The 17997-nt window shown below is 39.2% G+C and overlaps 1 protein-coding gene across 4 annotated transcripts in view; it reads right to left on the bottom strand.

Annotated features, from left to right (window-relative positions):
• CFAP20DC (CFAP20 domain containing) overlaps positions 1 to 6826 on the bottom strand; it is an 86758-nt gene extending 79932 nt beyond the window's left edge. For 2 of the 4 annotated variants that reach the window (XM_076346529.1, XM_076346531.1), the window contains exons 1-2: positions 6764 to 6826; positions 1461 to 1547 (exon numbers count right to left, since the gene is read on the bottom strand). In XM_076346529.1, coding sequence (XP_076202644.1) covers positions 1461 to 1481 — 21 coding nt within the window. In that variant the 5' untranslated portion in view covers positions 1482 to 1547; positions 6764 to 6826. Of the gene's footprint in view, positions 1 to 1460; positions 1548 to 6204; positions 6290 to 6763 lie in introns of those variants that run through there. The other 2 variants (XM_076346530.1, XM_076346533.1) reach the window with 2 other exon arrangements.
• Between the last annotated feature and the right edge of the window lie 11171 nt (positions 6827 to 17997).

The following is a 17997-nucleotide window of genomic DNA, read 5'->3' on the forward strand; positions in this document are numbered from 1 at the left end:
CTTCAATATTTTTCTCATTTGATGTCACATTTTTTGTGACATCTGATGTATTCAGCCTATAGTTTGATAAGCATTCTTTCAGCAGTATGGTTGACCTAATCAATCATTACAACTCTGACGCTCCCTTCTCATTCCTAGTTGCCGGCACTTCCCAATTCTCTTTATGCTCAGCTGCCCAAACAATTGCACACAAGTCAGAATGAGCAAGAGGGGTGAGCAGTCTTGCCAGCAAAATAAATGCTCTTCAAATTATGCTTCAGAGAACATCAATGCTGCACTGTATAGGAATTAGGTATTTTCCTCTGCCTACCCATACCTGGCAGCTTCTAGTCACATGGCTAACCCCAGTGACTAGACTTACTAAGTTCTAAGGAGATTCAAAATGGCATTCCATAAACTGCATTTGCAAAATATTTTTTAAATTTATAATGGATAAAAGAATTTAAAAATATGGCATACTATCAATTTGAATGTTATCTGACATATTTAAGGACTACAGGATCAAGCTCTTGGAACATTAAAAAAGATTCTTAACTGCCAAGTTGTATGTGCTTGTAGCAAATCTTAAACAAGTGGCTTTTTCTCCCATATTTACAAATACATTTTGTTAATACTGCAGCCCTTGAGTAGGCCCCGATTTGAGGTTAAACTAACTGAACAGAACATGGAAAACTACTGGACATGACATGAGAAAATGCTGAACAAACACTAATGCAAGAAGCTGACAGAAGTTACTTAGTGCTGTGGAAGATGGCTGGATCTTATGGGTGGCCAAGGGGGAGTTAAGCAAGAAACTGTCAAACTCCACAATCAATTGGAGGAGAGTATGGGGCATCTTTTGGGGAGCACAATCCTGCAAAGCCAACAGCACCTAGGCAATGGTATCAGAAATACCATATAAAACTGAGATAGCCTACAAAACAGCATCAGAAATACCAATTTCGGGTACAGATGTAGCACATCTGGGATCAGTGGTGAAAAAGTAACTAGGGGTGGGTTGCTCTCTCAGGAGGGGACTGGGGCAGAGAAAGTGAGGCAAAGCATGGTGAAAAGGCAGGCCAGGAAACAGTAAAAGGGATAATAAGGTTTGCAAATGATGTGACTAGTGTTGTCACAATCCTGTGCTGGACCAAGAGAATGAACCAACTCCCCTTTTCTGACTATACCTTAAGAGTTGGGCCTGCTTCCATGACTGGGTGGGAGCAGATGGTGTGCCTTCCCTGGCCCACAAGAGAAGGCACACCAGACAAAAAGCCATTGGTAACACCATGTTGGTGTCCACTCTAGACCTGACAGCATCAGCAGCTACCCACTGTTTTATAACATTTCTATAAAAATACTGAATAATGAAACATTCCAAAACATTTCTGTATCTGGACTTTCTGCCCCCCAGAATAAGCCATTTTAATTAAGTTCTCTCAGAGGTGAAATGGAAGAGGGTAAAAAAAATTCTGTTTTACCTGATACTGATTTTTGAACATTTTTCAGCTTTCACAGGCTAAAAATAATTTCAGCTTCTCAATCAGTAGAGACACTTACGGACTACGCTAAAAAACAAACAAAAAACTTTATATAGGATTTGACATGAAAAAACCCTACAATGAAACCCCAACCATATTTTAAAAGATATGCATACTATTATGAAATACTTTTAATGAGTACAGAATGTGTATCAACTGCATCAGAGTGCTACCACAAAGGAATTAAGATAAAAAAATATTAATATTGATGCTGTCTTGGAAAACATTCTCTTCATGCATCAAGTACTCAGGGCTGCCTTTCCTTATATTCAAGTAAAACCAGTAATTTTATGTCAGCCCTTATTTTTAACAATGAAGGCTTTGTCATGCTTTAAAAATGCTTGAAAATCATCTTTAATACACATTTTTTTAATTATTCTTTGTTATCCAGTGCCCACGGGGAAACATTAGACTCCATTAAAGAGAAGCTTAACATTTAATATAGAAAAAGAGAAACATATGGAACAGCTGCAACAGAACCCCCTCCATCTAGAGATATTTGGCAGAGACTTCTGAGACAAGTTATCTTCTTTCACATTCAGCATTCTTCTTTGAGGATGATTAGTCTAAGACTCAAACCAAGCACTTCAGTTATTTGAGGGCTGCTAAAGTCAATGTGAATTAAGAGATGTCTGCAGTTGGAGAATCAGAACAGGAGAAGGTGAAGGGACTGATACTGGAAGCCTCCCACATCCCTCTTTGATCATGCTGAGCGCCTGCAATTTCACCTGAAGCCAACAGAAAGTGAAGGGACCCTGAACATAAAAGGTAGTTGTCAGTCTCCAAAGACAGGTAGAACCATTCACAAGAGACAACATGCACCTTCACTGTGGAACCTGAAAGTGCTCATCAACTCACAGAAAAATGCTTTCACAAGACTGTCTCATTTATTTGATATACTTTGTTTATGTTCATTGCTTTAGTTCAGGCACAGACCACTTAAAGAATTAAATTATTTTTAATTCCTGGAATTTTTTTGAGCCTGAAACCATTTTCTTAACAGATAAAAACAATATGCTGACCAGAAGAATATAAGTATAGCTCCTCATAAAGAACAGCTTAGCTCTCACAATCAGAAGGTGACAAAGTTTAAAAAATTTTATAAAAAGATATATGACTGCAAATGAACTAGAAATTCAGTGACAATATGCATAAGTTCATAAACAATGTACATTTAAAGGATTAGAGCAGCTTTCTATTTTAAGAAGGATATCATCATTCATTTAGGAAAGTGTGATGAAATCTATTGATGTTTAACTGCAATTATTTTAATCAGCAACAATTATTTTAAGTCTTAAAGTTGTCTACAAATGAAATAAAAATGGAAAAAGGTATTAGAAATTTATCCCATGTTGATTATAAAGAAAATGAAATTTAGAAACCATAGCATTTGTAACAGGCTAATTAGTATTTTGATCATATTACTTTAACACTGCCACTGCACATCTAGCACACCAGTTGCTTTATTCTGCATTTTAGACCATTTTCTATATAAATTTCCCACTTGTTCAGTTGGCATAATTGTTTTTAAGAATGACTACATTAATAGCTATATTGAACTATTCTAAATTATGAACCAGACATTTTAGAAATGCCTTTTAAGGAACACACTTCTAAAGCCAGTGTATTATTTCTTCTTTCTGTATACATTCACTTTACATAGAGAGCAATCCCTTTTGGAAATCACTGTTTGTTCACTTTTTTGTCTGCAGCTCTATCTTTGCTATTATCTACAGGCTTTAAACAAGCCAGAACTACTCAAAATTGCATGATTTGTGTTAGTGAGAAGTAATGGCACCGTGGAACTAATCTCAGAGTGACCTACTGTTTTGATTCACTTTGCCAGAGCTAAATGTGAAGGACCAGTAGTGAAAGACAGGCAGAAATCATGCCCTCCTAGGGTACATATTTACAATGAGTGTATTACTGTAACTCACACGGTGAGGCACTTGCCCTTCTAGGAATAAGGATTTCACCATCCCCCCATTTTTATTTATTATTAAGTGAAGGAGGTGAGAAAGACAATGCTGCTTTTTCCTTGGAGCAAAGTCCTTTCACTTACTTTTGCTTTAAAAAATCAGTTCCAGATCTGCCAAGCATCATGCACCTAACACAACCCTCACATATTTTGTAGTTCTGTTATGCCTTATTACATCTCAGGGAAAACTATTAAGATTAAATAAATGTGAGGGATCCTGATGTAAGAGTCACTGCATGAAAAGTTCTGAAATTGAAAAGAATAACTCATCTCTTTTAGAGACTACTACCAATATTCTGGTCAGAAGTCTTCTGCTGACTATAATCATAGTATATATTTTGGAACAAACATTTAGTGGGTAGTACGTAGAGGCCAACTTTCATGTTCATTACCATACCATCTTTCAGGATGGGAAGGCTAAAGCTACTTAGCAAGGTGGACAGCTACAGTATTTGCAGACACTGCTGTAGTCAGAATTACACATAAGACATAGAAAGTAATACTTCATTTTCTTCACTGTCTTCTCATAAAGTATACCTGGCTTTCATAACAGCCAGTCCACTGATGGCACACCAAACAGGGTTTTGAAGATGCAAATAGCTCTGTATACAGTGCAAGGTGTGTGGAAGCCATATTGATACATTACCTTGGGTTCAATACTGTGCTAATACACTTTGCCTCTCAGCAGGCCTTATTAGCTTTGGCTTGACATCACTAATTTATCTCCATACCGCGTTGTACGGAAATAGTTCTCAGTTGGCTCCGAGCACAGAAAGAACATACATGCACTGGTAAAACACCATGAAGACACACACTTATATCACACAAAAAACTTCTGCTGCTAATTAATTCTTAAATTTAAGTGGAAGAAGCATGCGACTGAACCAAAAAGTTCTCATTCAAATGATATACTTAAGATAAAAAAGATGATCAAATAATTAGAGATTTTCATAATGGATCACAGAAAGGGTAGAGAAATATATGAAGAGAGAACATCTAGGAAGTATGTGGTAGTAAAAAGAAATACAAAACTGTGGGGTGATGAACACTTACTGAAGGACTAGAGATCTCATACTATCACTAGAAAATCTTCAAATTTCAAATTGTCAAATAAAGTTCACTCTTACAATACAGCTTAAAATTTGCCACCAATGCAGTTGTTTTTTAAACTGACATACATATGGGCAAGCTAGGTTATTTACTAATTTGCAGAACATATTTTATACAGACTCAGAAAACTGATGACCTCTGTAACTATCAAATTCATAACAAGATGGCTCCTCCTAACTTTAATGAAAGGTAAGCTAGACCTGAAGTTTGTAAGCATTTGTATTAGGACAACTCATTCATACTACAAAGCTGATTACTGTAAACACATCAGTGAAATGTCAGTTTGTTTTTCATAAAGGCAAAAAATACTGCAAGTGACACTGCAATAATTTTTGCTCATATATTGCTTACTTGTAACTTCCCAATCTCCATTAAGTTACTACAAATGAAGACTAGAAATTACCTTTGCTATTAAGATTGGTAGCTACTAAAAACATTAAGTGAATGACATAGTTGTCATGTAATTACTGAGATAATATTAAGAGGTGCTTTCATTATGCATCAAGTATCATTGTCTTTAGTTATAGTAACCTATGCTTAAAAACAAAAGAGAGAATGGTCTGGAAAAATTGATAGCTGCAATATTTTTCCCCTTTTCATCTCTCCTCCTCCTAGCCTCTCCAGAAATTCTAAAAATCAAGAGTGCTTAAAATCCAGAGGGACTATTTTAGAAAAAATCAACAGCATCTTGAAATATAAATCCTCCATTTTTTGATATTTGTCAAATAAAGAGATATTTTATGACATCTTTATAGAATGCCATAAAGTAGCAGTTCTCTCATTTTTCAGTCACAGATCAAACTTATTTTTTTATTGCCCTGAACCATATACTTTACTACATCTGTCCAACTGGAAATACAGGCTTAAAGTATCAGTCAACGACAAACCATCAAGAACGTAGTTTATAAAGTTAAGCAACAGTGAAAGATATTTATCTTTGGAAAAATAGATTCCTATCAGGATTTACCTTGTGAGGTCTTGATTTCTACACTGACTTTGATCATTAGTTTCACAATGTTTCCCACACCAAAAATAAAGCAGCAGCAGTCCAAAGGGCCCTCTAATCCTTCCATTCACACAAACCACTTAGAACCCTGCAAAAATATCCCCATCCTAGGACATCATCTTATGCATATTTTTTCTTCAAACTAGAATGTTTCACATTCAAATATTACCATAATATTTTGTGTTTATGTAGCCCCACAATTCAAACAATTGGTCCCTAGTAAGTTACAAGCAAAAGAGTATTTCACAAACAGTAAATGCAAACAGACATTCAGGCTTCTTTAAATTACTTAATACTAAGCACTGTTGTAACCCCAAGGGAGATAGGGATGGACAGACTCAGAGTCCCCAAAACCTTCGTAGTCATGATTAGTCCCTTGACTTAAAAGTATGAACACATTTTTCTGATCAACATCCCAGTGTTTAAAAAGCTGTGTTTATTTAAGATTTTCTATTCCAAAGTCAAAAGTGTGAAGCAAAATAAAGTGAATTTGCACCTGCTACTAATTTGCATTGAAAAATGACACAAATACACTATTTTTGGCAGGGAACATAAGCTTAGACCCACGACTGTTAATACATATAACTCACCATCACAGGCCCAAAGCCAGTGCTGATTTATGGTAGGCTGGGACACACCAGAGAAAGCAGTTCATCACTGATGAAGGGTTTTAGTATCCTCTAGATAAATGAATTCCACATATTGAATATTTAAAGCTGGGTTTGTAACACTGCTATATATTTTCTCAAAATACAAGTTAACATAGTACATGAGCAGAAAGACCATTAATAAACTATACCAAGACTACTGGTGTTCTTATGTGAAAAGTGGCACAGCCAGCCTTTACACACAACTCGCAGAATTAAGGAAAAAAAAAAATCAAGCTTTTCACGTTTATAAAAATTTGATCACAAAACGTTTCAACACAATGCCCAGGATTCAAGCACCAGCATCCCCGCAGACCCGTTTCCCTGCGCCACAACAGCGGCAAGGCCGCGTCCCCCAGCGCCGGGCCGGTTCCCCGGCTCCCCCGTCCCTCCGCCGCTGGTCCGGCCGCCGCGGCCCTCCCGCTCCGCCACGTCCCCACCGCTCGCCACAGAGGACCAGTGCCGCTCAGGCCGGGGAGCTCAGGCCCCCGCCGGGTCTCACCTGGGCGAGGGTGGCTGGGGACGAGGCCGCACCTACGGAGGGGGCGGGCCCAGAGCTCGCCGTGAGGCGGGGGGAGAAGGCAGGGCGGGAACCGTTTAAAATGGCGGCGCACGGGGCGTGGCTGGATCGATCAATCATGGCGGGCAGCTGTACCTGCCTGTAGCGGCGCCTTCGGCCGTCGATTCGGGTTCCATCGTCGGCGGCTCTTCAGAGGATGAGGGCGGTACTGGTCTCCTGGCAGCGGCCGGGCTGCCCGCGGCCTCCCTGGCTCTTACTAAGTGAATAAAACCCAGCCAAACCTAGCACAGAAGGCTGTGGTGGCCCCCTCACAGGGTGTCCCTTGGGGCACCCAAGGCGGAGGGTGACCATGTGAATGGCACAGTGTCACCCAGGGCCTGTGGAGGTGTTTCAAGTGCAAATGGTGCCGAGAACTCAACTCCTGAAACACGTTTGCCATTTATTCCTTAAGGCTTCATTGTGTAAAGTGTTTTTTGAGAAGGATGTAGGAAGCTATGAGCCAGAGCAGCCACATCAAGGCCCTTAGTTTTTAAGGAATTAGAATGGACTTGCAGATCTGTCATTTTTCGCGAAGAGAAGAAAATGAGGACGGCCCCATTAGTTTAACATCACTGTCAAGAATAAGCAAACACCTCCTGATGGCTTCAAAAACCTCTGGGAAGAAGGTCATGGGGAAGCAATTTGATCCTGGTTTTTATAATGAGATATTAGCCAAAGAAGATCTTGCCTTGAAGTGACTGCTTTTTTGAACACAGCATTTCTTTGTGAAACTTTGTAACCTTTTCACAAAAAAGTAATGGAATACCGTTTTTTTCCTCAAAGTGCGTCTTAATGTTTCTACAAAGAACAATTATTAAGAGCCCTGTAACCCATCACAGCTTGATGAAATACATGAACTGAAAGTGCTGAGCCATCGATGGGTCCGGCCGTGTCTTGGCCCACCATCACCCTGTTCACCTTCCTTGCTTTTGCTCCTGAAAGGGACTGTCCTGGTTTTGCCAAGGAAGGGAATGAGTTAAAGCCATTATAAGATTTATTTAGCTTTCTCATTTTACCTTGGGATTTTCAAAGAAATCACATCCAGTGTAGTTTTATCATACACTGGATTACACTGATTAGAGTTCTTGGGTACTGGAGATAAGGAAAACAATAATACTAAAACTGAGCTACAGGTTATTAAATAAAAACAGTTAATAGAACAAGGACAAAAGAGAGATGATGATAGTAAAAGAAAGCTTAGAAAGCTATTGGGGAGTTCTGTAGCCAACAGAAACTACATAGTTCATTATATACGGTTTAACCTGAAGTCATCTTGAAATTCGTTACACATAACTCTGTACAAAGCCCAAATCCTTTGTGACAGGAGTTATGCTAAGGCCTGAGGAGTTAAGAAATTCCAGTTAAAAACTGAGATTCAGGCTGAAGAGCCTAAAGTTATAAAGGTCTATGAAGCAGCCAGCTGTGAGTGTTAACGTGTGGAAACATCTACCTGCCTGCTCATGGCAAAACTGGGCCGCACAAGTCCCCTTCGCCAGCTGCCAGAGAAAACTGGTTTTAGACATACTGTGAAGGGAAATTTTTTTCCTCTGTTTCTTCTGGTTTTACAGAAAAAAACATACCATTTGTTGTAGACATTATGGCTCAAAAATTGCAGGTAGTGTAAAACTAGCAAGGAACCTTGTGTCGTTAAATTTGGGCCCATCTGTGGCCTGAGCCCATTGTACTTCCAAGGTCTGGTTTGGAATTCCGGTAATGTGGGAAACACTGTAAAAGTAATGATCAGACAATCAAGATGTTTGTTTTACTGACTTCTTTAAGGTTGTGTCTGTAGATCAGCTGCTGTTGGTACCTGAGCTGCTGGTTTATGTATTTTTCTTTGGCTAAACATTTTAGGCCGCTGTGCAGTGTACATCTACTAAAGCCCTGGAAAGGTATGATGAGTGTTCAGCAAGTGCTTGGGTAATAATTTGGGGAAAACTATGAGAACTCATATACATTTATCTTCTAATACAACCCTTCTATGTTCTGAACTTAACCCCTTACATGGTACAATGTATTTCAGTGAAGAGATTTTTACTGTGTCTTGGAGCAGGAAATTGGAACATATGGACATCCCTTCTTCTCGTAAATGCCCTAAGCACAAGGTGTGGTTACATCTCCTATCTTAAATTAAAATACCAAGATGTTAGTAGCATCATGCTGGGAACTGAATTGATTTAATTTAGGAGAGTATTCAATGCGCACTAGATAGTTGATGTGTGATATTAAATCTAGCCATTTTTAAAGGACCCCCACTGATATAGCTTGGGTTTATACCCATAGGAATAGTACTGTAATTTCCTTCATCCATTCCTGACTTTGCCTTATTGCATACCATTGCTCACACTTGGAGCAGGCTGCCAGTTGATATATGGCAAGTGGCCTCCCTTCCCTCCTGTGTAAAGCTCCATTTCAGCTCTAATGACCATTTGCCAGTCTGTTCTGTATTGTATTGTTCTGAATTGCTTTGGTTTATGCCTTTTTAGACTGTCAGTTCATGTAGTCTGGAAATCTCGTCTTTCTAGTTCATACTGTGTTTTGTAAAATGCCATGTTATGTTTTGATAGCTATATAAATTATAAATACTAGTTAAGCTAAGAAAGAAGACACACAGGCATCCTATGAATTTTTCTGTAGATGCTTCTTGCCATTCTTGACTTACAGGGAAGGGAGACATGGTGTGCCTTGCTGCCTGCTTAGCCTTCACTTGGTAACAGCTGCCATGGAGCTGAGGCATATTGGCCCCAGTGCCAGGCCGATCTTCATTTCCTCTGAGCATTCCTCCTCAGCCAGTGACCTTCCTAGGAATGTGTTGCCAAGATTATGTCATGCAGGGTAATTTAACTGCGTGGTCACCACTGTATCCGCTACCGTTTGTGGATCTCTGAAAATTTTCCAGCAGGATGCTTCCTCCTGCAGCCATGTACATGAACTCTGAATTTTGTCTCATTTTTATTTGTACATTGGTCTTCTGATACAAATACTGTTCAAATAAATAAAATAGTGGAATTCATTAGTTATCCTGGCTGTCTCTGTTTGATCTAGAACAGAATAATTTCTCTGAGAGATGCATATATATAATCTCTCCATCAGCTTAAGGCTTTTGTTTCAGAAGGATGGAGTAACACCTTCAGTTCAGAAAACACAGCAATTTGGAGAGGACAGTTCTTGGGTAAATATGTTAAAACTGAGCATCAGTTCACAACCTATTTCCCTAAGCCCCACAAATACTTCATCAACAGAGGTTCTGTAGAATCCTTATTTGAGGATTGTGGATAGTTATGAAAAAACATAGTTGGGCCAATTTCTGTGGTGTGTACTTCCAAGGTTAGACTTTCATCAAGTTTCCTCTCACTGCTATGCAGTCTTGTTGCTCAAGCTTGGAAGGGGACTCCAGGGAGGGCCATGGTCAAGCGAACTGTTAAGGGGCTGGATGCAGCTGCAGCAGGAGTGGGAAAGCTGTGGAGGCATTCCTTCTGCATCTGTCTTTTCTGTACACCACACTGGATAGTGCTGAGGTGAGATAAAGACATTAGTATCCCACTATCACCAGACTAATTCTGTTCATGAAGCGTACAAAAAAATCATATTCTTTCTTGTGAAATAAATGCGCTGCACCACTCCAGAAAGCACTGAGTGCTCAGACAGTAATACTTGAAACTGGAAAATTGGCTACTTACGTCTTGTCAGACTTTATAGGAATCCACCCATGTGATCAGTTGGCCAAATTTCAGTTCAGAGCAGGCATTTAAACCCTGAAAATTATGAAGACATATTTAGTGAGAATGCCTAAATGGTTAGCCAGTATTCTTAGATGTAGAAAGACAACCAGCACAGAACTCAAAATTTGTTCCTCTTTTTTGCTTTGTTTGGTTTACTATGGGGCAACTGGTATCTGTTTACAGATTAAAAAAATGCAATAACATCTGAAAAAAGGCAGAATATTTCTTTAACTGAAAGACCCATCAGCTTTATGCAGTATGTGTGCTAATGACCTTCATTCCTTCAGAGTAGTTCATTAAAGTTACATAATAACAATGAAAAGTGTTACATAATAACATAATAACAGGAAAAGTGAAAACCTGCCATGGTTTGCTATAGTATTGAAGCAATGTGTGCTTAAGTTTGGCATATTAAAGTGAAAAAAGTTCTCTTTGCACCTGCTATTGTGCTTTGTAGTAATTATAGTCTTCAAACATTCCAAACTATACTGATCTATTAGTTGTTTTGTTTCAGCTTTACAGTAGAAGGAGATTTTGTCTAATGTCTTTTATAGTTTGTTCACGCCTCTTTGATTCAGATAATTTTTTAAAAGAATTAAAGAAAAACAGCCTCCGGATGACCAGTGGGAACTTTAAATAGCAAAGCCACTCTTCTCTGTCCAGTAAAGCCATTAAATGACAAACTATTGATTTTTATAATACAATTAAGTTGCCAATGATTTCTTAAGAAATCATTCTACATTTTCTGTATTATGCACTCGGCACATTATCTATTGTAAATCAGACGATAGTGTTCTTAGTCTGGAATGAAACCGTCTTCATGCTATTCTCAGAGTGAAACCATCTCCACACTAGTCTCAGTACTGCAGAGGATTTCACCTCTGAAATGAACCGATGGCCTTTATCAGTTTGATTGTGATGTATATGTATACAATAAAATCTTAACCACTGTAATTTGCTATTATTGGAACATTGTTAAGGCAGATAATTTATCATGCCTAAAAAGTTTTAGTAACTTGCATAGACAAGAATAAAAATTGCAATTTCACAAGCAGCCTCGTGATTCAGCATTAAAATGGACAGCTATCTGGACTCACAGAGGAATTTCTTCATCTCTCCATCACACAGATTGTCCAATGAAGGAGAATGCCATAGAGCATTTCCTCTGAAGTAGCATGAAGTGTTAGAAGGCAAGATACTGGCTGTGATGGGTCAAAATGGGCTCTTCTATTCTGACATCTCCTGTGTTCTTTTGTGCTGAGACGGGATAAACAGAGCCTTTATTCGTTCTGATTACTGTGGGTTTTTTTTTGCTTTCTTTCTACTTTTTATTTTATTTTTACTGACAAGATAGAAAAAGAAGTCAATATTGAGTTTGACATTGCTCATCCAACTTGTCAGATTTTTGTTTAGTGTTTTGATACTGTTTTTTTATTTATTTATTGTTCACGTTGTTAGGGTTCAAGGTTTCTCACAGTATCCACCGCATATAAATGCCTCTGTTGTGATATCTCTTAAATTAATCTTTTTTAATTAATGTTGGGTTTTGCAGAAATACAAGTACTTTCAGATAAAACTCTTTGCACATTTGGAATACAGACAAACCTACAAACCCAAATGGAAATTTCGAGAAATGAAGAGCATCTGCAGTTTTCAATGATTTCTTTTGGGCCGAGGCACTGGATTCCATACAGTGTTCTCCATTTTGGCTTTATGAAATTGTTCTGTGAACAAAAGTCTTCACAAAGACAGATTTCATGCAGATTCATGCACTAAGTTCCTCTAGTCTAACAACCTCAACTTCCTCTGTCTCTTGTGACTCCCTTAAAACAACCACCCCACTTGTCTTTCCTTTTTCTTCTATAATATTTTCACATTCCTGCATCTCTTGTTACTTATCCTGTGTCTTGGCCAGTTTCTGTTTTCCTAAAACTCTTCTCCCCGCAGTGCAGAGCTCCTAGATGTCCTAAGTCCTCTATGTGCTTTTTCTGCTCAGCAGCCAGAAAAGAAAGTATGTGCTGTGGTTTGCCCAATGCAGTAGCTGTGAAGAGTGGACAGCCAGTAAGTGTATATTAGCCTGGCCGCTGCCAAAGGAAATGAATAGTGGCTTAATTCTTCACACCTTTCACTAATGGCAGCATTAATAACATCTGTTGTCCACCCTGCTGTTGATTTTCATAAAACTTGCAGGAACTTAATATCTTAGGATATTCCATATGAAGTAAGGCTAAAAAATGTCACAAATTTTGAGAGGAAGATTTTGAGTACTTGGAGGGAGTACTTGACTTAATGTCTTACATTTCTATGTAATACAGTATATTCTGGAAGTTGACTGACTATGGCCTTTTGTTCATATCTTTGACCTGAAATATAAATCAATATTTACTGTGTTATGACTGAGTAGTCAGTTATCCAAAGCCCCAACAAGGGTCAGATTAAAGTTATGTTCCTCTTTCAGATACGGTCAGCTCTATTTTCTGTTGTAAGCAGAGTGGAAAGGACAGGGACCATGTCTTAGATAATTTCTTACTAGATTTGTTTTAAACAAGTTAAACCAAATGTTTCTATACATTTCTAAGAGGGCGCTGACAAATTCTTTTGTCACGAGGAGAGCACGAACAAACCTACACCTACCAAAATGAATGTGACATGCCTTTTATGAGTTTATATGCTCATTTGCAGAGACTTTGTAGTAGGCAACGTGACATAAATACATTGCTCCCTTCCAAAGCATGAATTCTGTATGGCTTTAACTGATTCCTCTTCAGGAAAAAAAGCAGCGTAACTTGAATTACTCTAACTTTCATTTTAAATTAATGAACTAAATGCTGTGGGTTACCTGTGGAGGAGCAGCCACCCTCATAGAGGATAGTTAGCGGAGAGGTACATTTATTTACTTCTTACCAGTATGCATTGCTAAGGTGAAAGCACACGATGCTTTTGTGTGCACTGATGATAGCCTTCACAGAGTTTTAGCAGAACTCTGCTAATACAGTTTGTATGCTTTCATCATTAGGTGTTATGAATAAGGCCAAACGCATGGTAACTGTAGACAAATAGGCTTTAGGGAATTGCCAAAATAGGAAAAGTTTTTCAGTCTCTTCAACTTCTGTTGTGTTACCCCTGGCTTGTGTAGAAGCTTGGGATACAGACCAGAGTGATTTTAGAGATGGAGCATCTTCTCAGCTCAGGGGGCTGTGCCACAGAGCAGAAGAATTTGAGATGCCAATCACTGTATACAGTAATACTACATTTCATTATTACCTAGGACAAATCAAACTGCCATAGTTCAGGAGATAGCTGTTCACAGGAGTCCTGCACACCAGCGACATCATGATGATGTGAAACTCTGTGTTTATTGGCTCAATTCTTCATGAATGTCATTATGAACCTGGGAAAAGAGATCACGTTTTTACCTTGTCCCTTCCCTGACTGAACTTTTTGTTCTTTTCGGAGCTTACTGCTAAAGATGTAATTTTCTGACTACTACAGAATATGCTGCACCTTGATACAATGTGAATCTAAGGACAGGGAAGATCGGGAGGTTCTCTGCCCCTGGATAGCTGCTGAGATAAATAGGGTTACTCAGGTCCAAGTGATGATGGAATTTGGTTTAGCTCAGCAATGGCAAACATTGGCACTGATGTCACATTTGCCACTAATAGAGGTTTGGATTATGAGCAATGAAGGTGAACTGGGCTGGATAAAAAATCTAGCACCTGGCATTTTCGCAAGCAATCTTTCAGCAACTTGTCTTTTTGGCCACTGCTCAGCACTGATTTGATGGAATACGTTGAGGATAAATCCATGGGGACATCTTTGATAAGATAACTCATTTTCTGTATAACAAAATGCAATTGGACTCCTCTAGCTGGCCTGTAGTTGTGTATGTGATTTGGCATCTCTGAGGGAAATTAGAAATAATGCTCATCAGAAAGAAAGTTGCAAAGCGAGTAAAGAGTGATGTAAAGGTCTGAGAACTACAGGACACACTGGAAAGTTTTAGATGAAGGGGTAGGTTACAGTACAATTTCTAAGGACTGGTCTTCTGAGTAATCTTTTTTGGTATTTTTGTTAATATCATTGTCCCAAAAAGGAGGTGTGTACTCGTAAAATATGCAGATGACTGGACTCTGAATAGGAGCAGCCTGTCAGATAGGAAGAACTGGATGAACTTGGGGCCTGGAGTGGTTGAAATCAAATGAAATTCACTGCTATGTGGTGCAAGGTCATACATTTGGAGACTACTAAGTTGCAAGCTCATGTATGGGAAATGACTGACGAAGCAAAAGAAGTGCTGAAGCTAAAGAGCAATGTTGGCAAAGGGACAAATGAGCATAAAGCAATCATGAATACAATTAAATTTGGAAACTAGAAGGACACTTTTAGTTGTCAATGAAGTAAAATTCTGGAACAGCTTTCCCGTGAGGGATGTGGGGACAAAAATATTTCTAATGCCTTTTAAGACAAAACTATATAAAGGGGTTATTATGACATGGTGGCTTGAACTAGGAGCAGACTAGACTTCAAGAGGTTCTGTTTTCTTTTTTTTAAGAGTAAAGTTGTATATCAATTCAATTTCTTGCATATTTGTCTCTCCATTTCTTGGGATTAAGACCCCAAGACCTGATCAGCACCTGATTTTGGATAGATATAAAAAAATGGGCAAGTATTAAACTGTATGTAAATCTTTATATTAAAGATGCCTGGTAAATTATTTTTACTTAAAGGTAGCAAGTCCTGCTTATTCCTCAAACCTTACATGTAGCTTCTACTGCTAATTCTTTATTTAATATAAGTAAAAGCAACTAAACAACTTTCTTTGCAAAGACATCCTACCACATGCAGTGACAAGTTTGTGGGACATCTGTTTGCTCTGAGGAGGAGTTGGATATTTGAGAGTAATTGATTAGTACATTTGCAGTGTTTCTTGTAGCGTGTGCCACCACTGCAAAATGAGAGTGAAGGAACAAAAAATGTTTTGCACCTGTCAGGGCCAGCATGCCAATGTGCAGAGATCACAGCGGGGAGAACAGGACAAGCCAGTACAAAATGGTTCTTTGCCCTTGTATCCTTTTAAAACATTCTTTTTATGTTTCAGTCCTGTGCAAAGAGCCAGACCCTCATTTGTGGCTGCATCCGAAGGTGGCATAAATGCTGTCTTTTATGCCACAAGTACCCTGAAGCCATCCAGCTTCTGCTGCAGTTCCTAGTGAAAACTCACCTCCCATGATTCGTCTGCCAGTGTCCACAGAGGCTGTGCTGACAGCTCGGGACTGCAGCGCATTCAGGGTGCACTGGAAAAGTCCCGTTTCCTGGGGTAATGTAAACTCTGCAGGGAAGGCTGCTTGCCAGTGCCTGGCTAACAGGCTTTAGGGCTGCTTGAAGCCATTAGAATAGCGGATGGCAGCTGGCGTGCAAAGTGAGATCAGGCTCAATGGACGTGAGAAGGGTTTTTCTGGATATAGCCTTAGGTGATTGAGAGGAGAATGAGGCCTCTGTCTCCTGTGGCTTCTGCGCAAGATGCTGCAAATCATATTGGCATTTTCTCCTAAGGATGAGTAGGAATGTTTTTGGGGAATACTCGGAGGGTCAGTCGACAAAGTCAGTTGCCTTTCAGGCCATATTTTGAATGGATATGTGGGGCCATTGGCACTGAGCTGAAACATGAAAGGGATCTCTGTAAAGAGCTACAAAACCAAGAGGCATTTTGCACTGGCTTTTCCTGCTTTTCCTTCTGTGATCTCTATACATTGGCACTCCAGCCATGGCAGATGCAAGGCATTTTTGTTCCCTCATTTTCAGTCTGTGGCTGTGATATCTACTACATCAGACACCGAGCACCTATTACACACTCTCTCTCAAATCCATTCAGTTCCTTCTCCAAGTAAATATGTTGTACAGATTCTGGCTTGTTTTGGATATTATTATTTTTTTTTTTATAAAATTCTATTCAGGATATCTAGCTTTGCATTGTTTAAATTACTGACAATTAAGCTAATCCACAAATTTATATGCTACTTTTTTTGCTTCTGTGCTGCATGTTGTATGTTCCATGGCTTCAGTCATCCTCACACCACAAGATTGTGCATCTGCCCAGAAGAAAGCAGTCTTTTAGACTGTATTTTAAAAGATAAAGTTGCATGTTGTGTCTGTGCCACTCTGGGTCTGATTGTTTCTGGATACAGCTTTTCCAGATTCAGCCCTGGTGAGGTTGCCACTGAGGAGCTAATAGGGCCTGCAGGACAAGACATGTTCTCCTTTGGGGTTGGTCCCAAAGCCCAGCTCCAATTCGACTTCCAGCTTCCCAGCTCCTAGAGTTGTGGATGCTGATCGTTCAGCCTTGTTGTCAGTGAAGCACTTGCCATGAAAAACAAGGTCTCCTTAGGGACCTTAACAGTACTCTGAGGATTAGGGGAGTTATACAAATGTAAATAAATCATTAGAAAAAACTTGGAGGGGGTGGGGGCAAATGGCTTAAATATATGAGAGTTGAATATTCTACCAGAAGAAATATTTCAATATCTGGGATGAAGTTCTGTAAAACCCGAGAAGGAGAGGTTGTAATACTGAGTAATCTTAACTGACAAGTGGAATTCAGCAAGGATCTTGTTTTTTTGACACTTTGTCTAGAACAGTAGCATTCCTTAGCATCAGCATCCCCTAGGATATATAATCAAGGTTCTTTTCTGTTTAAAATTTATTTTTCTAACTTATAATTCTTCCCGACGCATAATCAAATATTCCTGGTACAGAACAATAATTAAAATAATGGATAATTGGATGAAAATTCTTACAATGATGTATCATAAATGCATGGGGCTGATTCAAATAAATATGTTTGGTGTGTAGTAACAATGTTACTCAAATTTCTATCTAGCAGGTGCCCACAACACAGTAATCCTCATCCTATGTGACACTAAAGAAAGCATACTTCAGCAGTTTTAGAAAAGAAGCTAAGGATCTAAGCTGGCGGCAAATGCGAAGCGCTCCCCCCAGTCTACCCTTGAAATTGTCAATGCAAGTGAAGTCTGAAAAACTTGAGAAGAAAGGAGTGTAATGCCGATACTGCTGCTCCTGCTGCTGCTTTGTATCTGTCCAACCGATCACCCTTCTCTCACCCCTGCAATCTGCCCTTGGTGACCCTATCTATGATCGATCACCTCCCTAACGTGCAGGGGGAGGATCCTTTGCCCTCCACACTCTGGTCCACAACAAAGAAGGACTCAAAGTAAATGTGAGTTTGTGAGGGTCTGCCTATATTGTGTCTCAATAGCTCCTGATTTGCTCACTGTAGATTTCTCAAATTCTGCTCTCAGCAACACCTATAAGCTACATCATTGTTTCAATATATGCCCCTACTATTCTCCAAGAGATAGTGCCATAGTTATATTCATGGCATATAGCTGTTTGTTTTCTAGAGTCTGTAACAACTCATTTGCTTCCTATTTATAC

This window comes from Aptenodytes patagonicus, chromosome 8 (assembly GCF_965638725.1).
Source record: "Aptenodytes patagonicus chromosome 8, bAptPat1.pri.cur, whole genome shotgun sequence".
Lineage (NCBI taxonomy): Eukaryota > Metazoa > Chordata > Aves > Sphenisciformes > Spheniscidae > Aptenodytes > Aptenodytes patagonicus.